Source organism: Lates calcarifer, linkage group LG16_LG22 (assembly GCF_001640805.2).
Source record: "Lates calcarifer isolate ASB-BC8 linkage group LG16_LG22, TLL_Latcal_v3, whole genome shotgun sequence".
Classification (NCBI taxonomy): domain Eukaryota; kingdom Metazoa; phylum Chordata; class Actinopteri; family Centropomidae; genus Lates; species Lates calcarifer.
This window is the reverse complement of record NC_066848.1, coordinates 2,933,260-2,961,199: the sequence shown is the minus strand read 5'-3', so window position 1 is coordinate 2,961,199 and position 27,940 is coordinate 2,933,260. Positions and strand designations below refer to the sequence as shown.

The window sequence follows — 27,940 nt, the reverse complement described above, 5'->3', positions numbered from 1 at the left end:
AGATAGATAGATAATTTGGCAGCTGATTTCTCCAAAGTGGCGAAAACAAAACATGACGTCACTGAGCCGCTACTCAGCCGCAGAGGCTGCTGGGAACGTCTAGCTGTGCCGGAGACATTTTGGATTTAAAGGGGCTGAGCTAGCCGTCAGTCCTAGCTCTCGGTAAGTGATGGCTACATTTTCACTAATTAATATTTTAAGCACATGAACCCTGTATATTACCGTGTATTTGAATGGGATACGTTTAAGACGCCGTGTATAGGAATTATGAGCTCGGCGGTTTGAACAGGGCGAACTCGTAATAGTAAGGGAGTGGTGATGCTAGCTCGTTAGCCAAAGCTAGCAAGTTGCTGACGGGAGCGCTAAACAGATCAGAAAAGCAAGCTTTACAGTCAGGTTAGCTAAACTAACGTGTACATGTCCAGAACAATGTCTTAATAAATCTTGTGAAGCAATGAAGCTGTAAAATCCACCCTTATTGTTAATAAAGAACCTGCTAGATGTAGATAGAAAGTCGTAGCCCCGTTTTGAACTGCGAAAGTCAAAACAAAATGAAAATTTCTTAAACTCAATAATGAGAAGTGCTCATGTCAAATGATAAACATTTCTTGTTTTATGTGTTAACGTAATTTGCAAATATTCAGGAGACAGCCTTTTGGTGCTCCACGCACGTTGAGGTTGTGCAGAGTCATTAACATGTATCTTTCATTAAATCAGATGCCTAAGATTGTTTTTCAGCATTGCTACATCATTATGGAACATTGCAGAGAACAGTGGTGTAAACACAGGTGTCACATTTTTCTGCACAATCTGCCTTAAGTTGGGCAGATGCTCTGCATGATATTTCTTCTTGCGTCAGTGGCAGTATTCAGGCAGACATTTTTCAGACAGCCACGAGTGGGGAAACAGCCCTTTAGCAGCTGGTTTCAGTGGAGTGATGGATGACTGTGGACAGTGTCAGTGGCACTTCCCTCCTGGTTGTCCCAGGCCCTGCCACACCCTCCTTGATGGCTGGCTCTCCTTTGTGTCTGGCAGTGATGCAGGCAGTGCGTTGGATTGCTGTTTGTCCAGGAAACAGAGGAAGATGAAGTGATGTGGTGGTGTCAAACTTCATCAAGTAGACAGGAAATGCATCCCTGGGGAGATGGCACAGAGACTGGTCACTTGTTTATGATGCCTCTACTGCAGTCTGCCCTTTTCCATTTCCTATGCTACTTTTTTTAACTGTAATGGCACTAATGTGTACCACACCCTTTCTCATTTTTTTTTTCCATAGTCTGTGTAATGTTTTGTGGTTGCCCATTAAGTATTTTCAGTAAAGCTGTCTGTATGTAGAAAATGGCAGCTTCACAACTTAAGAATTTTATCCATGAAGTTAAAAAGATTCACTGTGCAATTACACTTGGCAATAGTAAGTGCACATTCATGCCACTTGAGGGTTATTCAGTTGATGCACTATTTTGAGATCAGTAGGAAAAAGCATTTTACTTGAGTCACTGTAGTGCATTGATGGTAGGAAGAGATTTGAAGAGACAAGGGACTGAGTGATGATGGTGTTTGCCAAAGGGAGATGTGATAACGCGAGGCTTGTGGCCTCTCTGGAGACGAAGACTAATGAAGAGTGGATCTCTAGATGGGCAAACATGACCCAGAGATGGTCCAGTTTTCCACTGCTCAGTGGGAAATGAACCAGTCAATGCAGAGTTCACTAGGTTGTTTCTTTAAATACTGAACTGTCTTTTATAACTTTACATCCCTCTTGGGTAATTGTATTGGCTTCTGGGCTACAAATGCTAAGATTGCTACAATATATTCCATGACCTTTGATCCCCCCTGGAAGATTGAGTCGTCAAACTTGCCCATAAATATTCAGTTCCTGCTCCACATGAAAAACCACAGCCATTTTTATTTTTTTCATGTTGTTATATGTGTTCTTGTGGCTTGAAGAATTGTTAACCGTAGCTAATACTGCCAATGTCTGTGGACCTTGTAGTTCATTCTTGAGTTCACAAATTGAGTTGCCTATAACTAATGTAAATATAACATTGCTTTAGTGTTGGTGCTCTGCATTCTAGCTCTGGGAAAGTGTTAAAGTGGTGAAATATATTAACACCTCTTTAGATGAATTTTTCACTTAAGGTTAATGCAGCAGAGCTGATCTTCTATGTGGATCCTGGAGCTTATACAGAGTTGTGATTTAGATTGTGATTTTCTAAGTTAAATGCAGTTTAACCATGTTATCAGAAACTAACTAGTCCTAAACTGGCGTATTAGTCAGCCTCTGAATGTCACTGAGCAGTTAGTTTAACTGGCTGAGTGGACATCTCCTGAAGAGTGTATGATCATTACAGTCCTGGTGTTGTGTTTCAACTGCTGGGCTCCAAATGTTCACATCACTTTATGACCATTTGCTGGAGGTAAATTATTTGATTTTGGATCATAAGTCAAATTGGCTTACCAGACATTTATTGCTTGGCGCTAAAATGAGAATGTAGGGCCAGGAGTTTCATGTAAAGCTGTGTAATATCTTCACACGTAGCACATAGCACCACCAGGCAGTTGCAGTGTGTTGTTTGCCCTCAGCCGTGGTGGCTGTGCAGCTCCTTTTTGAATCTGTAAACAGTGTCACTGAGCCTATTCCACTGTGTCTCATTAGGTCTATTCCTTTGTGTCTGATGAGTATAGAGAAGCAGAGTAGATCAGGATGGCTCCCTCCCCCATCCGGCCTGCTCCTCTGCACTCCTCTGTTTTCCTCCCACTGTGGGCGGGGTTGTCTCTTGATGTGCGCCCTGAGCTGATGTTGGTTGTTCTCTGCGAGCAGTGGGAAGGTCACCATCATCCTGCAGGCAGCTCCCGTCCTTCCTTTCCCCTACATCAGCACTCATCACTCTCATTACAGTCCTGTTTCATTTCATACTGAAGATTTCCCTTTTCATTTTAAGAAGGATCTCTTTGGATTAGCACAGCAATTTTATGATGCACTTTGCTGGTGTGTAGCGCTGTTGCTGGAGGAGGAGTCATTATTTCATCAGCTTCTCTCCGTGCCAAACTATGAGGCTTTGATCTGCCACTGAAACCAAGGTTAGTTTCCTGGTCCAGCAAGCTGTAGCAATGCCAGCATGACTGAAAGATGGCTTAAGCCTTAAACAAGCATTTAATGGGTTTAGTAATGGATAAAAATTCTTTGAGAGTGTAATTTGTACTTTTTTTCATATGTTGTCAGTTGTTTCCTAGTTTTTCATCTTCATGAAAAAAATGAAAAACCACAACCACGTAGTTGAGAATCATTTTTTTCTCTGTAATGATCCTGTGTTTTGTAGAAACGTGCAACTCTTATAGTTTCAGATCACTGTCCGACTGTAAAGCTACATTTTGTAAAATACTCCAGCTGTTCCAAAGTACCAGTGAGTGGCAGGAACATCTGTTAATGCACCATGTCTTATCTGTGCTGTATATGTATTAAAATGGCACGTCAAGTAGCTGCAGGCTGAGCGGTTTGTTGGAAGTGGTTTCCTCGTGCACCCATGTTTATTTGTTATAAGAAGTGAGCCAACAGCATTTCTTGTGACCTAGCTCGCTGCTGCTGAACCTTGTCTGATCCCAATCATTCCTGTACCTGATCATGAGGGCATTTGGATAAAAGCCCAAACTGAAAGACTATGCCCTGCTGTGTAGTGTGATGTGTATCATGGATGTAATGAGAGCATTTTTTTGTGTTGTCCCAAAAGCCCCAGTGCATCGTGAATTAGAGCTGGTGTGTCATTTCATTTAGATACGCTGTCGCATTTTATATTCCCATTGGATGCTATCAGCTTTTTCATTTGCACATGATTTTTATCAAAACAAAGATGAAAGGGGGAGAAAGTCAATGTTAAAGATTGATTCAAGTGCAGTCTTTTTAAGAAAAACAACAGGCCTGTTGGACTTTATCTCACGTCTTAAAAGACTTGGAAAATATTAACTTGGGCTTTCTGGAGACAGCAGAAGTACTTGATACAGGTGTTTGTGTATTTTGTCAAGGCAAAGCAGTGTGTTTCTCCCACGGCTGGCATGAAAGCACTTTTTCTCTTTGTTAGCTGCTGTGTATACCCAGCTAGTCAGGCCTTTCATCCACAGAGGTGTTAAACAGCTGAGACTCAGAGTATCTGTACAGGTTAATAAGCTGTCTGATCTGTGAATATGTTCAATCTTTCAAAGAGATCATTTCATATCTTGCTTAGAACAGGTAAGAGCTTTGGTGTCAAACACTATTAGTGAGAAAACACACTTCTCCAAATTTGTTTTGTCATGTCTTCCTGCTAAGTTAGAGCCTTATAATTTCTGTCTTAACTTTAGTTAGGGCTAACCCTCTTTTTATAGCATAATGTTCAGATAGCATATGACTGTAAATGTTGCTGAGCTCATTCCATTCAAAACAGTCATCTCTGTGACCATGCAAATAAGAGTCCAGCTCTATTTGTTTGTGACATTTGAATAGATGCTAATGGAAAGCAGCGAGTCAGTTTTATGTCGGGACAGAATGGCTTTCAGTTATCTGTGCTGTCGTCTATTTTTTCTTAGATGTAAGTTCTCCTCTTCTTCTCGACATGTTACGGCTTGCCTGCTGATTAACTTTACTGTTAGTACATTCTGCTGTTATGCACTACTTCTTGTAACTGCTGACTGTAAGCCCTCTGGTCATTTTGTTTTTGGCATACTAAACATGGGCACACCATGACTACAGTACAATCTTTCTAAAACAGTATTGTAATGAAATCTTACCAGATTGTTTAATTTTTATATTTGAGTACATATTAGTTTGATCTGAGTACTTGGCTTTATGTTTTTGTTTTTAATATAGAAAGATTTTTAAGCTAGTAGAAAATACAAGGTTGTTCATTTTGTAGATGTTCATGTAGGTGTATATTTGATGATCTCAAAACTCTTGAAGTAGTTCAAAAAGAGTGCATCTTACTGTTTAATTGATTATGTGCTTCATTTCATTAGAATTGGGTCATTTGATGTGTAATGAAAAAGAGCTAAATGGATCTTCACTCACTCTGCTCTCTGCTGAAGAGGTTCACTGTTTGTTCCTGAAAAATGAAAGGAAAGGGATGAATGTATATGAAGTGCAATAAAGTACTAAACTGCATATGAAAGATGCTTAGTGTTACCTCTGGATGCTGGATCTAATATGCTCAGTATTAATCAGCCAGCATTGCTTCAGTGTTTTTAAAGATTTAACAAGATGGTGCCAGCTTTGCATCGGGCTCACTTCACAATTCACCATGCTGAGAATGCAGAACAGAAAAAAGCACCCATCGCAGAAAATGCTTTTGTAGGAAAAGAGTAAAAAATCAATTGATACTTTTTCCTTTACAAATTATGCATTTTTCAAATTCTTCAATGGATGTGAGTTAGCAGAGTCACAAACCTGAGGATGGCAAAGCTTTTGATCAGAGAAAATGGAACAACAGTATTATTTGAGATGTTTTCTCTGTTTCTTCCCATGCTCTTCTTAGTGTTGGTCACATGACACTTTTTACTATTGATCGCTGCTGCTCTTCTGTCTATCCACAGCCTCTAGCTGGTGGTACACAGACTCCAGTGTCATCCTGATTAGAGCTCATTTCCACAGGCTGACTGACATCCAGTTGGCTTCTAGTTGTCTGCAGTAGCTGCCCCTGTGTTCTTGTTTGGTAACCATCATGAAATATATTAGCATCATAAATAACATTCCCATGACAGAGCCCAGCTGTTACATGATGTGACATGCATAAAATCACAAGGGGGGACATGATTACTGGAAACCAGCGACAGACCCAGTTGGATTTGTCATCCATGTTTGTGCCAGTGCAAGTGTCAGCTGTAAAGCTGCGCCAAGTTCTACTGAAAATACACAAGCAAAGCACATTTTCTGTAAAAAGAGGTTTTAGGACATTGAAGCTAACAAATGAAGGTGGGCAGCCCTTAGAGCTCCAACAATTAGTCAAACAGCAAAAAATTAATCAGCTGCTTTTTTGAGAACTAATCATTTTCAGTAATATAAAATATCTTTGGGTTTTGGACAGTTGGTCGGACAAAACAAGACATTTAAAGATGCCGTCTTGGGAGGTGGGAATTTGTGATGGACACTTTTACCCATTTTCTGACATTTCTTGGACATCCACTGTTCTGTTGATTATTTTCTTGGTTAATAGATAATTTTGAAAATCATTAGTTGCTGTTATTTCAGCCATTTTTCTGATCATGTTGTGATGTCTCAAGTAATTTGATTCTTGACCCAGCAATCAGCTGCCCTCACCCAATGAAGAAAAATCTTTTTACAGGTTTTCCAGCTACATTAATTAATAAACACAGCATTTCCATTGTTACTGTACAAAGAAAATAGCTGTTTATAGCTTCAGGGCTTTTCTTGGTCTTTTTAACGTCTCAGTGCTCTGCTTTAATAGACCATTGCTGAAATGCAAGTAAAAGCAGGGAGTGGCTCACTAATGGTGTAGTATATTTTTCTCTATAGACAGGTGGCTCTCAGCTGGTGTCACTGCAAGCCCCCTCATCCTCAGCCCCTTCTCCTCACTGCTGCTGCTAAAATACAGAATGCACTAGCTTAACATTGTTGGAACCATGGTTAAAAGGGCAGGGCTGCTTTTTGCACTGACATTTGCACGATGTAGCCGGCAGTGACGTGGCTCAGTGAGTCATAGGTTATCTTCAGACTCTTTGGGGAAAATAGCACGTGTTCCATGTACTCACCAAAGGGCTGACATTTCTTCAGAACACAATATTATTGACACTGAGTGGGGTTTTTTGTGACTTGTGCAGCTGCTGTGCTGTGTTACTGAGGCTTTTGTCAAGTCATCCTCTCCTTGACTCTTCAGCCAGTCATGCCGCCAGCTAGGCCTCTGTTTGGATAAAGTGTTGGCACCAGAAGGCACCGACACTGCAGCATCTGTGTTCCTGCTGTTACACTGCAGGCTGCAGTCCTACTCCCAAGCAGAGCTTATTATAGGTGCCAAATCCCAGCAGTCTGTCCTGCCAGAATAATTTGTCCCTGTGGCCCTCTGCTTTCCATAAAGCTGACATTCTACACATCTCTTGAAATGATATGTGGCTTTTCACTCAGCACTCGTAGCTGAGAAATTCACTTAAACTCAGCTGCAGTATTGTCATTTTAAATTCATGGTTTATTTAAGTAAGTTTTTTCTTATCATATGTAACGGACTCAGTTCAGAATTTGTCTAATTTAACAGCTCCGAAAAATGCTGACTTATCTCGTTCATGAAATTTGAATGCCTTATCTCAGCTGCAGTGATAAAACATGGGTTAATTTCCCTTTTTATAGCTATCACACTGATGCTACAATCTTACTGGCCAGGCACGGAGATGGTATGGTGTCTGTTAGCCTCAAGGGCAGGGCTCAGCACTGTGGGACATTGATATCTTTAAGCTGAGAATGGAGAGCGGCTTCTTTCATGATACTCCAGCAGCAGAGGATGCCTTTGTTAAGGATCATTTGGAACAGAAGATAATTTCAATTTAAGAGAGGAACAATAACAAGAAAATGTTGTCACAGCCAAATCATCCATGTTCATGGATTCTGTTTTGTGAATTTCAGTGCTTAAACAAGCACAGCTGCATGTTTGCAATGCTATTGTGAGAATATGCTGTATTTTGGCAGCTGCTGTTTCCATTCTCTCACAGTATCCAGTAGGTCATCCTATTCTAACAACCAGTCCCCTTTTTTTTTAATCTTAACAGGTTTCCCTGAGCTACCTAGAAGATGTCCACCATGGTGTATCCACGGGAAGAGAAGCTGGAGAAGCTTTCTCAGGAGGAGATCATCTCCAACACGAAGCTGGTGATCCAGGGTCTGGAGGCCCTGAAGAACGAGCACAACTCCATCCTCCACAGCCTCCTGGAGACCATCAAGTGCCTAAAGAAAGATGAAGAGGCCAACCTGGTGCACGAGAAGTCCAACCTGCTCCGCAAGTCAGTGGAGATGATTGAACTTGGCCTGGGAGAGGCACAGGTAAGACTGGGTTGTAGAGTTAAGGGCAGGGAAGAGTTAAGTGTTTATGAGTAGATATAGTTGGTCACTACGATGATGTGAGCAAAAAAGATGTAAAATAACATAGTTCACAGTTTTTAATATGACATTTGTCAGAAAAAGAGAAAAGAGGTCACAGTGTTGTACATTTTGCATATGTGTTGTTTAACCCACGGTGCTATGTTTCACTGTCTACTTTGGGTGGTTCTGCTTCCTCACAACTTCCTCATTCTATACTGAGCTTGTGTGGTGGGTGATCATGATTCATTCAGAATCTGCTTGATTCAGAATTGGTGTGTGTCGTGCTGCTCTAACAGATTGTCCTTGTTAAATGTCATTGCTCTTGTCTCCATCCCAGGTGATGATGGCCCTGTCCAACCACCTGAACGCGGTGGAGTCGGAGAAGCAGAAGCTGCGTGCACAGGTGAGGAGGCTTTGCCAGGAAAACCAGTGGCTGCGGGATGAGCTAGCAAACACCCAGCAGAAGCTGCAGAAGAGCGAACAGAGCGTGGCCCAGCTGGAGGAGGAGAAGAAGCACCTGGAGTTCATGAACCAGCTCAAAAAATATGATGAAGATGTCTCACCCACTGTAAGTACCGCACACTGACAGTAAGCTTGATATCAAGACTGAAGCTAAATTTTTGTGAGATTGGGTTTATACATTTTGGGGTATTATATTTCACCATTTACCAAATTTCAAAATCATTAGGAGAGGGCAGAGGAGAAGAGCCTTTCTTTTGCTGTACTGTCTTATGTGTTTTCCACTATATGGAGAAATGCTGTTGTAAATAATGTGTTTATGTTTTGTGGTTAGATTGTGCTCATCATAACTGAATTCTTTAAAATCTTTTGTTCCTTGTAATTGGAAAGTACTGAGCTCAGTTGACTTGATTCAAGTTTCATTTATTATTTAGCCTCTGCAGTGAAATGGAGATGTCTTGTTCACCAGCATAAGAAAAATGGGACAGAAAAAGTCAGAAAATACCAATATAGATCCTGTGCTGTGAAGCAATTTGGAACAATTTTGTGCTGAAAATGCCCTAAAAGCACAGCAAACTGTCAATGAGATCTGATACAGGAGCTGTTGTTTGTGACAGGAATAAGAAATCAAAGGGTCTTCCAGGAATGAGCCTTTCTGGTTGGGCTCTCATTGATCTGGTGGTGGAGATGAATCACTACACATTCTGACCTTATACTTAGTCACAAAAAGAGGCTGTAATGGCCTGTATCCACTATCTGCTCAACTCAGCAGGAACCCATCCTGCCAAAGGATTCTAGTTCTTCCTCTGGAAGCAGCTTTTCAATTTTCCAGCATTTAACAGGCTGCCACATTAAAATCTTTTGATGAATTTGGATGAGTCCAGTTCATCCTTAAAATCCAATTTACTGGGTCAAAGTGAAATAATGAGCTCATGATAAATAGTGAGTGTTGAATGTATGGGTCTAAATGGTCTACCAACTGCATTATGTAATAACATGATATGGTTATCACTTCTTTAAACTTTGATGATTAACAGATGTTTATGAGGAAATATTATCTTAAAAGAACTCTTAAATGCCACGTGAAATTGTTGCCAGATGGTAGATTAAATCTCTGATGATCAGTATCCCTCTGCTCTGATATAATCATGTACATATCAGGCTTCCAGACAGATATTATCTCTATTATCTATCTATGTATGCTGGTTTTAGATAATCAGTTTGATGTGCTTGTCATTTATAATTTCTGTGTTTGCATCTGTTACCTGTTATTGTTTATTTCACATGTCTGATATGGCTGATTCCAGATGTCACCTGTTATTACTGCTGTCTGACTCGCAGGTTTGTTTTGTCCTCTCAGCAGGAGGAGAAGGACCGAGAAACACCGAAGGATTCCCTGGACGACCTCTTCCCCAACGATGAAGAGGAGCATGGCCAAGGAAGTAAGAACAACAGTATACAGCAATTCAACATGACATTATGAGTCACCCATTAGACTGTTAAACCTGATAACATAGCCAAAATAATGACTCCCATGTCTCTGATAGAATGCATAAATCTCCTTAGAATAACTCTTCAACAAGGTTCTCAATCAGCACACCTGCTCTGGAAAAGGGAAATCTGTTTGGTTTGGTATTAGTCTGATTACCTGGTGTTACATCCTTTAACCTGACTGTCTGTGTAAGTCCAGATCACCGGGGCAGATGATGTTGTGTCGAGCCATTATACACTAATTGGATTATCCCCATAATCTCATTTCCTAAAATCACAGTATTGTGTGCATGCAAATGTGGTTAGTGATATAATTAGGTCAGAGCTTTTTCCCTCAACAACCAAGCTGACCTTTGCCCTGTGCGTGCGGCCTCTGTACCCAACAGTGCAGCACCAACACAACAGTGCAGCCGTGGCTGCAGCCCAGCAGGGAGGCTACGAGATCCCAGCCCGTCTGAGAACCCTGCACAACCTGGTGATCCAGTATGCCTCCCAGGGCAGGTACGAGGTGGCTGTCCCCCTTTGCAAGCAGGCTTTGGAGGACCTGGAGAAGACCTCTGGACACGACCACCCTGATGTGGCGACCATGCTCAACATCCTGGCCTTGGTCTATAGGTCAGAACAGACTCCGTATAGGAGCTTCAGCTAGTTCTCCTGTTATTTTGCTTGTGTCATGTTGCCTTCCTTTCTACAGAAAGAAGGAGAAACATTTAGTCTCATCACGTCATCCTGTCCCTCTTCTCTCTCACTCCTGCAGGGATCAGAACAAATACAAAGAGGCAGCCCATCTGCTCAATGATGCTCTGTCCATCCGAGAGAAAACCCTGGGCAAAGACCATCCTGCTGTAAGACTCCACCATTGCCATGGCAACCATATCTTCATGTGGTTACATCCATGTTTAGATAGCTCAGATTAGTCATTCGGTGTTGGTTCATTATCTCTAAGTCCCTGTCAGTGGGGAGGCAATAACTGCATAGTCTACTGTATTTACTGTCCTACTCAGTTAGCCTGTAGGGATTTTTCCCACTATTAAAGTATGGATTTTTATGTGCCTGCAGGCTTGAAAATAATCAATCAAAGCTGCTCAGTGTAGACTCACACATCCACAAGCCTAATCATGAAAACCCTGCAACTGAAATAGAACGACCAAGGAGAAAACATTAAAACATACTTTGTGTTTAATTGCCTTTGTGAACAGATTTTTAAGAACTGATTTACACTGTAGAACCAAAACACATTTGAAAGCTCAAAGGAAGCTATTAAAACACAGTATTGGTCCCTGCCGCTCTGTGGGATTTATTCGTGTCATATCATTGTCATTCAGTGTGATCCTCAGCACAGAGTAAAGAAACTCAAAGGCAGCTGACTACCAACCTATTTAATCTGGGTGGCTCTGAGATTTTTGAAAAAACTGCTGGATTTAACAACATACATTTTTATTACTGTCAATCAAGTTCTGATTCTGTGACGCTTAACAGAATACCAAAGCATATCAGAGAAAGGAAGTAGCCTTATTCAGGTTTTCTCTGTTTCTGTATTTCCAGGTTGCTGCAACACTGAACAACTTGGCTGTGCTGTATGGAAAGAGGGGGAAGTACAAGGAGGCCGAGCCTCTGTGTAAGAGGGCTCTGGAGATCAGAGAAAAGGTAGGCCATATCCCTGGATTGCACCAGTGGAGCAGTTCACAGTACGGCTATAAAGGCCTCATCTGAAGACTAAACTAGTGAACAATTAGCTCATTGTAATGAAGTAATTAACAGTGATAATATATCCAAAATGTCAGTTGGAGCCACTGTAGCATGAGCTAACAACAGGCTATAAATAGACAAAAGAGCAAATGATTTTCTTAAATTGTCTGTGAAGTTTCCGCTGGGGGCCATTCCTGTGTCGGAGGAGAATTGGAGGGTTTAATTGAGAGCACAGCTGAAAATGGATAGCAGTCGTTGGGGGGACGAGGAAGGAGATAGACAGGAGACATGACAAAGCTACAGAGCTCAACATGTCTCCCTTTCCCTGAAAGTTCTATTCTGTACCCTCTCTATTGATCAGCCAGCCTTTTATTAGATCTCCTGAGTGCCTGCTGCAGGCAGACGTGCTGCCTGGCGTAAGCAGAGAGAGGAGATGGAGGTACAGAAGGGAGAGCTGCAGGAGGGAGCCAGAAGCACTGAGGCAAAGACACAGACCGAAACGTTAATTCAAAACATTTGCTTCTTGATTTCCATCAGGTCCTGGGGAAAGACCACCCAGATGTGGCCAAACAGCTCAACAACCTGGCTCTGCTGTGCCAGAACCAGGGCAAATATGAGGAGGTGGAGTACTACTACTGCCGTGCCCTGGAGATCTATGAGTGCAGGCTGGGACCAGATGATCCCAATGTGGCCAAAACCAAGAACAACCTGGTGAGAGATGAGTTACCACTAACACATCAGCTTTTGTTCTTTGTTCCTTTCAAATCATTTCACCTCAATACACTATGAATTTCCACAAGAACCATAGTCCCTATTGAGCTGTGAATGTACCAAGGTAAACATGGGCACAGTGTGATTTTATTGTGAGCAAAATCACTCATTTGTTCTGTCAGCCTGAGAGTGGACTCTGCGGGGGTGTTACTGATTTCTGCCTGCACAGCTTCTACTTGAAATGTCTTATAAACCTTTGTTGCATTGCACTGATAACAAAGGGCCACTATTTTTTTTACTTAAAAGGCAGCGGAATATAATGTTATTTTACTCTCTCAGCATAAGAGTCATCATCTTCAGGGGTTTCTTAGTTTCAGTTAGCATTGCTTATAGGGTTCCAAGCTAGCAGTCTTTGTCTGCTGACCTGCTTCTCGTAGCTCTCCAAGTCCCTCTGTCATGCTTCTGTCCTGTCGTGCTGATGATGGAAAGGCTGTATGGCGACTGTGAGGGAGGCTCTGTGGTTGTATATCATTTTTCATGAGCCACGGTGTGCAGGGGAAATATGCAGACTGATTGCTCCTGCTGTCTCAGGGGACATATTGTAAGTCAAAAGGCCTAAAATGTGTTTTTGCTTCTTTTTCTTCTTCAGGCGTCCTGCTTTCTCAAACAGGGGAAATACAAGGAGGCTGAGATTCTGTACAAAGAGATTCTGACCCGTGCTCATGAGAAAGAGTTTGGATCTGTTGATGGTAAGGCCTCATACTAGATATTGCAGTATATAATTTGCAGTATATGGTAGTACATGTTTAAAGGGCTATTTCTATATTCCTGTGGTGGAGGTTCCTCTTTCGATCAACTTATGAACATAATGAATAAATATCTCATTACCCCAACTAACATGGTGGTGGGTTCCAGTAAACTGCCCTCAGAATATACAGACTAGATTTGTTTTTTGCGTTGTTTACAACTTCCCTCCACCATTGTCTTATGTCACCAGCGAGCAGAGTCAGTGATGGACAGATGGTTAAAAAGTGGACGATGTTCTAAGCAAGGTGCTGGCCTTCACCATTCAAAGAATCTTTACAGAAGTCATTTGAAGAAATAAAGAGTTTACTTGTGTGAAAGATGAGCCCTTGCAATTTTCTTCTCTTTTTAGTTAAATCTAAGCTTTTTGTTGGCTTTCCTCCAGGGATTAGATTCGCTGCTTTGAAAAAGGAATGAAAGTGCCTCGGCACAATGAACTGCTCTGTGGCGCTTTGTGAGAAGAAAAAGCATCTCTCATTTTTCTGAGAGGTTCATTTTTCATGTGGCATTTAACGTGACAATAGTGCTTAGATGTTTTTTAAACCTTTTGGTGAGTTGAAGGCAAAGGGGGAAGCAACACAGAAGCAGCAACAGTTAATGCTGAACATCTTTTCTATGTCACAGGTGCTGTGTTTGTGGGTTTCAAAGGTGTATTTCATGAAACGATATACATAAATGCATAATAATAATTGCCTGACAATGTTAAAGTTTAGTCTTAGTATCTGAATATTTTGGGATAAAAGTATTCTATATTACTTTGCTTTGTCTTGTCTATATTGCATTTATACAGTTTTTTATATTAAAATCTCTACACTTACATCCTTATCTTAATTTGGAAAGAATCTGAGACATGTTTGGTCAGTTTATCATTCAGATGTGTCTGTGTCTGTGTCCTGCCTCTTCTTGTACAACCACAGAAAAATTAACATGAATAGTTAATTTTGAATTTAATGAAACATCTTGAGTTCAACCAGTTAAACTGTTTTCCAGTCCTGTTGTACTGTGTGTAGACCACCTCTCCTGTCTGTCTGTCTGCAGCTGAGAACAAGCCCATCTGGATGCATGCGGAGGAAAGAGAGGAGATGAGTAAGGTCAGAGGATTTGTTTAATCAGCCTCATGTCATTCTGAACAAAGACATGTCAAATGTGAGGTTGTGAAATGGAAAACAAGTTTATTTCACTTCCTGATATGTGAAATACGACCTTGTCCTTCACACACAATATGAGCCCCATTCGGCATATGATAGTTATATGTAAACAAAGGAAAAATGCTGTTGATCCAGTTTAAACCACCACTCCCCCTCACTTGCTTTTTATCCTCTTCTCTCTTATTTACTTCCAGGGCAAGCATAGAGACAACACTCCATACGGAGAGTATGGAGGCTGGTACAAGGCCTGCAAAGTCAACAGGTGAGGCGGAGACTGATAAGCATGTTTTTACAGCTTTGTTATAAATAAAGTCCTGAAATAAATCATTTTTTATTGTTTTATAAATGCATGGAGTCAGTATATTCAAGAAATCCTGTAGTTTTTCTATAGTTTCTTCTTTATTTTTGCAGAATGAGACTGGATCTGGATTAAATTCTGAATAGTTTTCTTAATCCTCCGGTGTCTCGAGCGTTTTCTTGCAGTATAGCGCAGTGCATAACACATCAATTTGCTCAGGCCAAACTTTTCCTCATATGACCTTTAAGTAAACTTCTGTATCCAGCCCTACAGTGAACACCACCCTGAGGAACCTGGGGGCCCTGTACCGCAGACAGGGCAAGCTAGAGGCTGCTGAGACCCTGGAGGAGTGCGCCGTGAGGTCTCGCAAGCAGGTCAGCAGCATTTCCTAACTGAAAATGTCTATTTCTGCATGCAGATAGCTTATCAGTTCCTGTTTTGTGTGAATTTTGAAATATGTTCCCCCGTGTTAGGACAGCAAATCTCATTATATTTCTTTCCCTCTCTCTACATTGCTATGGATCCAGAGCAACACAGTAAGTGGTTTGTCTCTAACTGATAGCCCCCCATAGAGCCTCCACCTCTCTCCCCTAACATCACTCCCATCTCACAGTCATTTAAAATGTTCCCTTGTCTCTGTGATGCTGTGACAATACTGTCAATGCAGAGAGACAGGAAACATAAAGTCACTTTAATTCCTCCATATAACTTTGCACTCTCACCCACATTAGACTAGTTAATGTCTACCTCTGTGCTGGCTCTGATTTATAATATGTATGTTTGTTTGTTTGCTTGTGTGTCGTACCTGTGTGTTGTTCTCACCAGGGCATCGACCCCATCCACCAGACGCGTGTGGTGGAGATCCTGAAGGACACAGAGGGCGACAGGCGGAGGAGCAGGGACAGTCTGACCAGCGTTAAGTATGAGAGCGGCTCTGAGACCGGCGAGGAAGTGAGTATGGGCGTGGAGTGGAATGGGGTGAGTACATATCCACTATAGTTGAGTCAACACCAGTTGGCCAGTGACCTCACTGGAAGAACAAGGTGATGTAAGTAATATCACAGAGACTGTGGACTGGTACATAAACACACTTGAAAGATGAGACAAGAGGATTCTTGCCTTTTAGATCAGTGTGTGTTCATGTGGTCTCCGCTGGCTCCTCTACCTAAATTATCAGAGCCATCAGGAAGCCCCACTAGACGATCCACCTCACAGGAAGCACAGGAAACCCTCACTTCACTGTGGTCAAGCTGCACAAAAGCATAGATAAGTCATTCCTGCGTGACTTATTTTATGATTCACATTATTATGGAAACAAAGTCCAAATTACACAACCAGCTTTCTCACAAAATGATCTTGTGGTGCATATTTGTTTTTCTTTAATTAGCTGCTCATTCTCATTTTATGATTTGGCTGCACTTAGTGAACTGAGTCTGTACCAGTCTATTAGCTCCCTGTGGATACACATTACCATGTCCTTCCCATGAGGTGAGCCAGGAAATCCCTTTGGCAAAATGTAAAGCTGATTGAGTGTCTTGGCATGCTGCCCCATTGTTTTTGACAGCAGTTTGCTTTGGACTACATGTTCATGTTTTTTTGTTCATTGCTTGACAGTGAAGTTCTAGTGGTTGTGTTGTTGGCAATGCTTCTGCACAAGTGGAGCGGTAACAAAAAGGCACAAGCTCATTCTGTGGCACCCTGGCAACATATTAAATATATATTTGCTTTTGTTGGACTGAGAGATACAGGCTGTCTAAATCCCCATTCAGATGCCTCATGTTTCCACCATTAAACACAAATGACAGGGTTTCCAATATCCTTGACGTTCATCCCTGTGCGCAATAAACTGGACAGTTGATATGCAGTGGTTCATCCTGCTGTTTTATTGCATTATTATAACGTCCACTTTTGCTTTGTTTCCCCTAGACCAACAATCATTAGTGTCATCTCAGTGCAGGGCTTTTATTTCTGCACAGCGCCTCCCTTTGGACTTGTAACCCCCCCCTCCTTGTTATTAAAGAGGTCAGTGCTGAAAACATGATATTCAATGTAGCAGTGTTGGCAGTTAAATAGACACTGCTAAAGCTGTGTCCCAGCTTGAAGACGCCCTCTGGTGAGGGTTACATAAGGGGGCAGGACTGTGCCAGCAGAGATGCCTCATCTGAGCCTGTGCCTTTCCCCTCACTTAAGTGCAGCCACACCCTTCACTGCACCAGCCCAGTCCAAACATGCATGTAGCAATGCCAGCCTCACTCTTAACATGCACACTAATGGACCATGTGTGTTCACTGTGTTTCACATGGTTGAGAAATGTCTGTTAACCTGACGTCTGCTGCTCTCTGACTGAGTAACATCAAGTAGAAAGGTGGGGTTTTGTTTGCTGGCTGCTGTGTGAATGCGAATGCTTCTCTACACACACATAACACAGCTACTCACACTGCTTCCAAATTCACTCCAAAAAATGCGACGGCATGTGTATTCATCCAGGTGTGCACCTGTCTGTCTTTGAAGCATGTGACGACATGCAGAGGATCATTGGTTGTGTGCAAGCATTTCATTATCACAGCCACAGCAGTAGAAGTGAAATTTACAGTCAAAGCAGCAAATATACTGATGACATTCTCATGCTTTTAAAGGCTGTTTCTGAAAGCTAATTTGTCACAAAACTTTTGAGCTTTTTACTAAAATATTGTTTAACAAAATCCATCCATCCATTCATCTACAAAGCTGCAAACATATATAACTACAACTTGGCTATTTTGTGTCTGTGTAGAAATTTGCTGAGAGATAATGTGTCAGAAAGTGCCACTTTACAGGAGCTCATTTACTTAGTTTGTGTTGAACCAGTGGATGTAGACGACAGTGAGGAGACAACAGCTGTCTGCAAATTTGTGGTTGTGTTCAGGTTAATTAGTAATATGTATGTGCGTGTCTTTTTTAAGATGCATGATGTGACTCGTACGTGTGTGTGTGTCTGTAACTGCTTTGTGCTCTCAGCTGTACGCTTTAATGTGCTGCTTGTTAGTTTGCATGTTTTTCTGGATTTCCATCCTTTGCCTTTTTCCTTTTCCATGCGTCACTAACCCACTTCATTGTTGATTACTCTTGCCATGACAACCAATCAGCCTGTCAATCAAACTTCCCTCTCTCACTCAGTGGATTGTACTCTCCCTCTTTATCTCTCATTCCACACAATAAGCTTGGGTGGGTTGGTATGTAGTGACGTAATAAATAAGAGAGGTAATTAGTTCATTAGTCATCTGTAAAGGTAACAGAACACAGGGCAAGCTGAGGCTAGTGTTATGTAGTAGAATATGTTTTCATCATTCATCAGATACAAATTTGGCTTTAGGGAATTTTTTACTGCTAAAGTTTACGAAGGCCTTCTGCATACTGCAGCTAGATTTCTTATTCACAGCATCAGTCCCTCTTACATCAGTGTAATGGCTATATGAGTATGCCCATTTCACTGCTGATGCTTGCAGATGTCTCACATCTGCTGTGCACAGTCACTGGCTGGGAGCACGGTGCCAAGATCAGACTTTTTGGTACCCAGAGAGGAGAGAGAAAACAGTTGAGTCACGGTGACTGCAACCACCAACCCACTGCATCACTGACCTGCTTTTTGTTTTAGTGCAGCTCCTAAGACAGCTGTTAAGTTTTCAAAGAGAAACATTGCTCCCGTGCTGCTGGAGTTTCACATCATTTTGTTTGTGTAGAATCCCTCGACTGGGCTTCACAAAAAACTATAACCAGATGGCAGGCGGCGGCTGTAAATACAGTAAAGCTGGTGCAGGACAGACAGTGAAGTTTATTGCAGAAAAGAGATTCAGTTCAGGTTTACCGATGTGTAGGTGTCTTCGTAGGAAGCCCAACCCCAGAGCCCTTAATCTTACAATGTGTGCTGTTTTTGTCTCTTTGTCTGTTTCTCTCTTTCTCTTTTATCAGGCCTAAGCCATCAAGATTATTCCTCCATCCTTCTCTCCTTCCCCAACACAATAGCAAAAGGATGCGTGTTGTCGTTCCCCCTGGCCTTCTCTGTCCCAACAAAACCAACAGCTCCTCTACCATTCCCGGTGCCCCCTCCGGCAGAGACTCAGAAAAAGCCCCCTCCACGTTGTCACCTCTGTCCCCTGTTCAGCTGCCAGCTACTGGGACGTTTGGTCTTCTCATCTCTGCTCTGTTTCCCTCCTTCTCTCTATCTTTCTTTCACAATCTCTGTCCTTTCCTCTCACTAACCCTGTATCATCCTCCATGTCGGAAATCGTTACTTCAACTCTTTCTCTCTCTTAACATTGAAAAAGTCATTGTGTGTGTAATCTTTCCCTGTGAGGAAATCACTCGCACCCTACACCCACTTGTAATTTTTCATAGGTGCATAGTAGATTTATTTAACTGGATAGGAGAGCAGAAAAGTAGGAAATATATGAATTATTGGAAGAAGGCTAAACATAAAGAGGAAATGAAAGATTTTGAGGATCAGTGTCACCTTTGACAGCAGCCTAGGCTACAGACATCACTCCACCCCACAGTCAGATAAACAGTTACTGATACCATAGACTGAATATAAATACAAAATAATTTCCTCAGCTGTTCTGCATTGGTCTCATTCTGAATTAGTTTGTTGCCTTGAGCACTCTCAGCCTGTTGTTTCTAAGTGAAAGTTGACCTCAAAGCTAGCTCCCCACCTGCCTGCACTTAGCCATAGTGGTATCTGTTTTTATTCTCTCACCATTATGTGTGTTTAAACTAATGCCTGAGAACAAATGCCTAAACCGTTTTCAAATGGTACTGTAAAGTTACACATGCCAATCAAGATATTTGCAATAACATCTTCAGCCTAGTTGGCAGGAAATGAGAAGGGAGCATTGCCATGTTTTGTTATTATAGATATATTTCCTATTCGTTTCAATTTTGTATGATTTTGTTTACATTTTTTAAAATGCTTTTTGATTATTTTGCGGCTGAATATAGAGGCAGTAGTATGTCAACAACTCCCTAGTGTTTACCTGTTGTGCAAGACCGAAATGCTCAGCATCATTTAGGCCAAAGCTGACAGCAAATTGGTCCGATCACAGAAAGCTGTTGTTGCCATGGTAATTTATTTTCAAGTTGCTCTTACTGGCTTCAGTGTCCTTGGTTTGATAGAGTATTCACACAGGCTCTACGCAGGCACAGTATGTACACAGTAGCTTGCATTTACAAAGGGAATTAGCAACGCTGGCTGATGCTGTAGAGGCAGAATGACAGCAGAGGCCAGCCAGAGCATCTAGCACAGATACATGCCTCCTGAAAGATTGCTAAGTGATAATAGATTTCAAAATAATGGACATAAATGCCCAGAATTGCCTTTGTTTGTTGGTGTAGGAGTAACGTTATCATTCAGTAGAAGCCTGGATTCCACAGTAGTTTTAGTGTGTATTTGTGTGTATGTTTTGGTGGTACAGTCACAGTGCCCACTCTGGCTATGGATACTGTATTTTGAACACAAAGCTTAATGGGGTGTGTTGCCTTTTTTCTTACACGGTTGTTTGCAAGTAAACATTGTCACTTTGGTGAATCATGTTTTTAGACAGCCAAAGTACAGTGCGAGTGTTTCCTCGAGATCAACATGTTATTTCAGATGTTTAACTAACTGAATGTAAAATGACTTTAACATCTTGGAAGTGTAATTGTAGGCTGTATTTATAGATTTGACAAGTGCATTCACTATATGGCTTTTCAGTATGCTACTTGCCTTGATTCTTCATTCCTTCCAATGAGTACACCTATACTTCTAATGCAACTCTGAACAAAAGAATTGACTATGTTCATCACATAATTATGACAATATTGTTGTGTTAGTGGAATGCTTATTTATTGAACTGTCTATTCTTGACATATATAGTGTGACTTCAGTTTCCTAAAGTGGAAGAACATAAATGGTAAGGTCTATAAGCACTATCTTAGTAAGTAGGACTGCATTATATTTACCATTCTGCATTGTGAAGATTATTGCATCAACACTTGTTGGTATTCTCAAATAAAGTTTTTCATTTGTGAAGTTTTGTCTTTTCTCTACATCGATCAGAGACGTCTGTACTCAAAGGAAACCGATTCTCTTATGTTTCATCTCTACTGGCAGCTGCAGAGCCGCCCAGTGGAAATATTTCATCTTCAGCAGCTTCATCTAAATCCTCAGATTTAGACATAGCTGCCCCCTGCTGGTGATAAATCTGTATTGCATTATGATGTTCACAACACAAACACTGTAAATACAGACGTACAGGATGTGAGGATGAATGGATGGATGGATAAATTACTGTTACACTGAAAAAGCTCTGAGTCTCACACTTAGGTCTGAAAACAACCTCTGGCTTTGATTACTGTTCATTCTGTAACTAACAGTTATTTTTGATTTAACTTCCTGATGAATCGATAAACCATTTACTGTTAAATGTCAGAATATAGTAACAAATGTTTATTACAATATCCCAAAGCCCAAGTTGACAGCTCATAATCCTATGTCTCCAGAACCTAAAATATTCAAGTCACTGTGATAAAACACAGAGGAAAGCAGCACATTCTGATAATTAAGACATGTTTAGTATTTTTGCTTTAAAAATTACATTAAGTTGTGATTAATTGCCTTAAATCTGTTGCTAAGCGATTCAGACACTAATCATTTTAGTTCTAGTTACTGTCAGTGACAACTCACAGCATAATCATTGTACCACAAGTTAGACTGAGGTGCATTTGTTTGTAGATGCTATTAATGATTTATTATGTTGAACAGGTCATTTACATTGTCCACATTTACATTCAGCTAGATATTTCAGTGTTATCTCTTCCATTGGGCTTTCACATTTTTAAGTATTATTAAAGGTAACATGTCATGTACTGACCCTTGGTTGTGAGACGCTATTCGCTGCAACCAGCCAAGTGTAACAGGACCGATCTACACAAGAATTAATGCAAAACACAAACATGCAACTTCAAAAGTAACATTTTCAAAAAAATGTCTCAGAGCTTAAATCACTTAACACAGACATGGAACATTTCCAGTTCTGGTTAAGACAAAGAATGAAAAGACCTACAGATCTGAGATTTTCCTCTGCAGAGTCAGTGCTGAATGGATGTGTTGATGAGTGTGTGTGTGTGTGTGTCTGCAGGACGGCAGTGGAGCCCTGCAGCGCAGCGGCTCTCTGGGGAAGCTCAGGGACGTTTTGCGTCGCAGCAGTGAGCTGCTAGTGAAGAAACTGCAGGGTAACGGTCCACCTGAACCTCGCAGCACCAAGTAAGAACTGAAGAAGTCCTCTGTTATGATGGATAACAGGCATTTGAAGCAAATTGTACTGCTTAGTAATAATGTCTTTGGGAAGCAGGCTGTGTAATGTCCTCAGATACATGAGTATCAGTATTTTGTACTAAAAACCTGATCTCAGACGCTGCATGATTATTTTCTTACTCTTTGTTGAACAGCATGAAGCGAGCTGCCTCCTTGAACTACCTGAACAAAACCAGTGATGACCCGTTTCAGGTGAGGAACAGCTGGAGTAAATTCATGCTGTATTATCAAACGTGTTCTGTTTCAAACCTCACGTCTGTCCCTGCTCACATCTTCAGTATCCTGTGTTTCTCTGTCAGACTCGGGGAGGTAGTAATTTCAGGGAGAGCCGGGGCCTGAGCTCCAGCACCGTGGATCTCTACACTGGAAACTGAGCCACGGGTTGGCAGGCGGCGTTTCTAACGGCCGATCTGTTCACCAGCCCAAAGATCCTCCTTCATTTGGCTTGTTCTCTGAGCCATGATGATCACCAACAACACTACCAGACGGCATCAACCTCCCACACACCCTCGCTCCGCCTGTCAGCATCTGACCCAAAGACCCATTTCCTCTAAGATCCAGACCCAAAGACATTTCATCTCATCAAGACAAATACACACACTCTGTGTTTTTAAATTCAGGTTGTTGCTTTTCTTCTTCCACTGACAGATCTCTGTATTTCCTTCATCATGTCCCTAATTTCGGCGTCACCTCTGTGCCTCCTGAACGTGGCCACGAAAACATACCTCATCCCTCCCCCTTATTCAGAATCACTGTGACTCTGCACTTTGACTACATCTGTTGCCATAACATCACCAGTGCTGGTATGTTTCTCCTTGAGTTGTTTTGATTTTAAATATTTGTGTTCCTTAAATTTTTGTGTCTTCCTGTGCCATTCATTGTTTTATTAGTGCAGATTAGATTTTTTTTTCTACATGTAAAAAGAAGAAGATAATTTGTAGATTTTGTTTTACATCTCTGAAAATAGAAAGTTAATAAATAGCTCTGTTGGGTTTGAAATGACATAATGTAAAGCTGACATGATCACTGTTTAAAATAATCACTTTTATTTTCATTTTAATGCTTATACATTTGCCTGTAGAGATTTACTTGCAACGCAGGTGTTGGGTAAAGCTTTGGGGAAACAGGGTGAGATGTTTATCCTACTGACATGATTTGAGTCGTGTGAGTCTTGATGGATAACTTGGGGAATCTATTTGAAATTTTAAAAGATGCTGCTTTAACCTCTAGAGCTTTGAGATCCAAGTGTGTTTTTCTCTGCACCATTTTCTCTCCCATTGCAGAGAAAACACAGGTACAACCTCTGAGTCATTAATGGTCTCAGAGTGCTGAAAAACACAACCACAAACATCTTCACCTTTTTAAATTGTATATTTAAAAAAACTGATAAGTCTGAAATTGAATGCTTAATTCATCCTGAATGATCTCTGGTGCCATGCAAGACTCATCTGTAAGAGTGTTCCTCTAATGTTGTTTACAGTGATTAGGATGTCTAGATTTCTATTATGTGATAATGATAGATTTTGCACAGTTCTCAGATGGGTATCCTCTGTCTTTGATTGCGTTTTTTTTAGTGAAGCTACACAAAAGAACTGGAATGTCTCCTAATTCTTTTTTTGATTCTTTTCCCTCTTTGTTTGACATGTTTTTCCGAATCTGATCAGAAGTTCACAAATCATAGAATTCAGCAGGAAATCACTTGGAGTAGAATTAAGAATAATAATCTGTGTGGATCTGGTTCTTACACAATCCCATATGTCATAAATAATGTCTGATAGCAAATCTGAATCAGAAATAAAACAATTTTCTATCTATGGTCGTGTTTTTGTCATTTACTCTTAGCATTAGATTTTATGTAGTTGATTTGTGGCTTAAAAGTCCTTAAGAGTTACAAGATTATGGGTAAAAATGGAATAATATTATGTCTTGCCTTGTCCTTAAACCTGCAGATTATAACTCAGTGAATTCCACCAAGTAAGATCTTAAACATCAGTGTCTAAGTAAGTGTGGGAACCTTGTGAACAGTGATGGCTTGCCAAGATGTGATGTGTCTCCCAGAGTTTCCCCTTCCTCCTCCTCCTGGTAGAAGTCAGCCCGAGGTCTCGCTCTGCTCACTGATAATCTCTCTGTATGTCAAAGCTTTAATGTGGAGCCTCAACCCTTGAGGAACTCTGAGAGCTTTGAAAGAACCGATCCCAGGATGGTTTTTGTTCTTCCGAGAGCTGTCTGGCTCCGTCTCTCAGCTGTCTTGGAAAGCAAACAGCGAGTTGGAGCGGCAGAGTTCATTAGTGCATGGAAGTTGACATCGTGCCCTCAGAAACTAAAAATGAAAGAAGTGTGTGGGTTGTAGCTGCTGCCTCCCACTGAAGCGCTCCCGCTCCCTCCTAAGTCAGAAATTGAAAGGAATAAAGTGAGTGGCTCTTAGATTTGAATTTCATTTTACTACTACATCCACTTCAAAAACATCCACTAACACTGTGTTTGACCCTTTAATCTTTCAGTCTGGTTGACTGCATGTTACTATCAGCCACAGTCATCCAGGTGCCAGCTGGACCGGGAACATGGCACCAGTCCCACACACAGGACTACCAGCAGTGCCAACAGGGGCCGTCCCCCTGTGCTCAGAGTGGTGTATTTACATGGGCAGGACACACTGGATTTGGTGTCATTAGTTACCTGTCAACTCTTTATAAGGGCAGAATGACAAAGGCTTTTCCACAATATTAAACACAATGAGGGATATTATACAACAGTCCAGTTGTTGTTAGTCACAACATATTGAACAGGCCTATTGGAATTACACAGAGATGATAATAAACCAATTTTAACAATGGATTTGTTTTTCTATCACGTCACTGTGTCGTTTTCGTGAAAGGATGCAACATGTTTACAGCTGAAGGGAACAGTGATCCGGTTGAACCAGGGGGTCGCACTGTTGTATTCTTTATCCCAGGTCAGGTACAGGCACCGGAAGCTGCACCGAAGGGAAAAAGGGAATTCACGTCAAGTGACCGGAGACACACAGATGACACAGGATGTCTGGTGTTTTGATTTCAAAATAAAAGGACTTTTATTTTGGTGCATACCGAACTGACTGAGTGAAACTGATGAGGGGTCGGGGTCTTTAGTGTATAATTAAAGAGTGTGAATTGATACTACAACTCTAATATAACTAAAGAAATTATGAACATGAAAGTCATAAATTACAAATAGGCAAAATCGACAATACATGTTAAACATTTATAAAATGTGAAATTAACGATGAGCTTAATAAGAAGATTTTCTGCACAACTTTTCTTGTGTTTCTTTTGTATATGTGTGTTTTTTCAGAAAGTACTGTTGCAGTTTTAAAAAAAAGTTGGAAAAAAAAGGAAACCTGGAAGAATCGCACTTTATAACATTTATTTTTGAAGGTTCACACCGGAAGTCGCGTGTATTGTTTCGGCCTACTTGACACTGGTGTAAAAAATCACACAGGCGAGTGGGAGGAAGCCAACTTGGAAACACCGCGGAGCGAAACTCCCTCTTGTTGGAGACTGAACTGGCCCGGCGGTCGGCGGCTCTGGACGCAGGCAGACGGCGGTAACACAGACCGGGTTGTAATGAACCTCTGCGGCCTAAATTCACACCCAACCTCGGTTCCGTAAAACACCTGGAAGTTTAAACTTCGCTTCAAACTTTCGGCGGGGGGGGGGCTTCTCACTCTGGACTCGTTAAGTCGTTTGCGTGACTGTGAACCGAAGCGTCCGTCCCACATGTTTTCTGCCTTGTTCTCGCTAGTCTCCGAAACAACCAGGTGAGCAGGCCGTCCGGCTTCCCCCCGGGGACCTGCGCAGGTAACGGGGTTAGTTTACCTTTACGCACACGGTGACGCACGGACCTCGTTGACGCTCCCTTCTTTTCGCCCCACGGCTCTCCCGTAGCCGCCGGAGAACAGCACCGGGGGAACTGCCGAGCACCAGGACGGTCATGGATCTACCGGGAGAGAGCGAGACCCGACGGAAGGACGGAAGGAGAAACCCCGCGGTGGTTAACAGGAGAAAACCACCGGTGGATACGATGTACGCCGTCGGTATTATCTGCCTCCAAGGTTGGTAACAAACTACTGCACATTTCACTCACACAGTGCAAACACATTTCTGTTTATCTCTGTTCACTTGACGCTGTGAAACAAGAAAAACGTTGAAATAACAGAGAGGAGTTCACGCGGACCCCGACATTGACCTCCATGCTTTTCTTGCGGATTTTGTTGTCGCTGGTTCAAGTCAGTTTGTGCCCGAATTGTGAGAGAAACATGAGACATTCTCCCGAGAGAGAAAGTTATGTTTACGACCGCTGTTTTCATTCATTGCTTCAGTGGAGGAACACTTACTATAAAGTTAAAATGTAAGGAATTTCAAGTACATTTTGTTTGGGGTCAATGGGGGAAGGGGGCACCCCTCCCCTCCCCTCCCCCATAAATCTCAGTTTGGGGGGAAAAACAACAACTGCAGTTTTGTGAGTAAATCCAAGCTCCAGCTTCTCAAAATGGCAGATTACTTTTGTTTCATGCACAGGGTTTAATGACATGTAAAAGAAGATAAATGCTCTCGGTGCAAGAATACAAATTGCACAGTTTTACACAGTAAAGCAACGCCTGTTTGCATGTTACTGTAGTTACACAGTAATTAAATATTTCATGTGGAGCAGGAGGATGGCAGGATGATAGCAGGTTTCCATCTATCACTGAATGCAGCCTTGCCATGTCATTATGTATTCCCAGGAGTGTACTTCCATCCTCGCACAAACACATTGGATACGCCACTTCTGATTATCATATTCATAACTCTGTTTGCATGTTTGAACTGCCTCTCTGAGTCCCCCTACCCCACCCCACAGCTTGGCGTGCTTTTAATGGGTGCCATTCATATGCACAGGGTGGAGAGCAGTTTGCTGCTGTGCCTCTGCCTGACTGTTACCCAAAAAGAGAAGAGCCAGAAAAATGAAAAATTGACACGACGCGACGCCCTCCCACATTGTCGAAGCCTCTTCAAGTTCATAACCCCGGCTGCAGAGTGAGGGGAAAGCTGCGAAAAGATCCTTCCTAGTTTGTGCAAGGAATGCTCTTATCCTGCCAAGGATCAGGCTCATTAACTCACCGCTCATCATGTCAAAACTGACTCACTTTTATCTGATCTCCAAATGGAGGCCGAAACATAGAGGAGCTCAGATTGTGTTTGCCTGTGCCTTCAACACAGTCATGACAGTGAAAGTGGCTGAAAAATTCCTTTAAGTTGAAGTGTGTCTGAACCCCCCACCCCCCACCCAGTCTCCCCGTGGTGCCCACTTTGGGATGAATGTGTCCTCTGTGTGCAGGCAGCAGGGGAGACGGAGGCTGCTACGGGTTTGTGTTTATAAGATGCATGAATCGAGGCGAGCCCAGGTACTGTCACGACAGCCCTGCGCTTTAGCCCGCTTTTAGAAATGTCCTATTTTTAAAAGGGCTCAGTGAATATGTGAAAGCACTGCAAAGGCCAGAAATGGCAGCAAAGGAGACAGTGTTTTTTATTGTGGCTTTATGCCCACATGAATCTCTCCACACCAAACACACCATATTTCTGCAGGGTTGTATAATCTGCAGGGTTTGGGTAATGTGGTCAAATATTTGCCCAGATTTTTTTCTTTCAGTTTACAGTAATCACTCTGTTTTGCTGTTTCCACTCTGTGCTTTTCTGTATCTTGATCTGGTTTCTATTTGTAGCTGACCAGCGACGTTCTCGGAAGCAGCTCTCAGCACATGAAAGCCACTTATGGAGATAATGTCCAGAATTTTAATGCAGCATCTCTCCCATCTGCCTACCTATTGCCTCCACCCTTCATTCCCTTTATTCCCTCTCTGCTTCATCAGAGCAATCTGACTCCTCAAGTGTTTATGTGAAAGAATGACTGGGCTTATTGCCGAGGTGCTGAGATAGATGTGAAAT

General features: G+C 41.9%; 2 protein-coding genes across 8 annotated transcripts in view; both read left to right on the top strand.

Moving 5' to 3' along the window:
• The first annotated feature begins 34 nt into the window (after window positions 1–34).
• klc1b (kinesin light chain 1b) lies at window positions 35–23,791 on the top strand. Of its 7 annotated transcripts, none has more exons than XM_051076792.1 (16): window positions 35–162; window positions 7,741–8,011; window positions 8,388–8,618; window positions 9,873–9,951; window positions 10,387–10,615; window positions 10,758–10,845; window positions 11,546–11,647; window positions 12,227–12,400; window positions 13,050–13,149; window positions 14,243–14,295; window positions 14,547–14,614; window positions 14,916–15,024; window positions 15,476–15,601; window positions 21,802–21,926; window positions 22,112–22,169; window positions 22,277–23,791. In XM_051076792.1, exons 2-16 carry the CDS (start codon window positions 7,763–7,765, stop codon window positions 22,349–22,351), a joined length of 1,866 nt encoding a protein of 621 aa, XP_050932749.1. In that variant the 5' UTR covers window positions 35–162; window positions 7,741–7,762; the 3' UTR covers window positions 22,352–23,791. The 7 variants fall into 7 exon arrangements, with proteins under 7 accessions (XP_050932749.1, XP_018535741.1, XP_050932748.1 ...); XM_018680225.2 differs by having other exon boundaries at window positions 15,476–15,628; XM_051076791.1 differs by having other exon boundaries at window positions 9,870–9,951.
• Window positions 23,792–25,458: 1,667 nt separating this feature from the next.
• ptk7b (protein tyrosine kinase 7b) overlaps window positions 25,459–27,940 on the top strand; it is a 66,237-nt gene continuing 63,755 nt past the window's right edge. Inside the window, exons 1-2 of the mRNA XM_018680219.2 lie at window positions 25,459–25,773; window positions 25,901–26,067. Coding sequence (XP_018535735.1) covers window positions 25,733–25,773; window positions 25,901–26,067 — 208 coding nt within the window. The 5' untranslated portion in view covers window positions 25,459–25,732. The remainder of the gene's footprint in view (window positions 25,774–25,900; window positions 26,068–27,940) is intronic.

Coding starts and splice junctions, on each gene's coding strand:
- klc1b (XM_018680224.2), top strand. CDS start 7,763: ATGTCCACCATGGTGTATCCACGGGAAGAGAAGCTGGAGAAGCTTTCT. Junction 13,150..14,242: donor AGAGTTTGGATCTGTTGATG/GTAAGGCCTCAT, acceptor GTCTGTCTGCAG/CTGAGAACAAGCCCATCTGG. Junction 21,927..22,111: donor CCTGAACCTCGCAGCACCAA/GTAAGAACTGAA, acceptor TTTGTTGAACAG/CATGAAGCGAGCTGCCTCCT.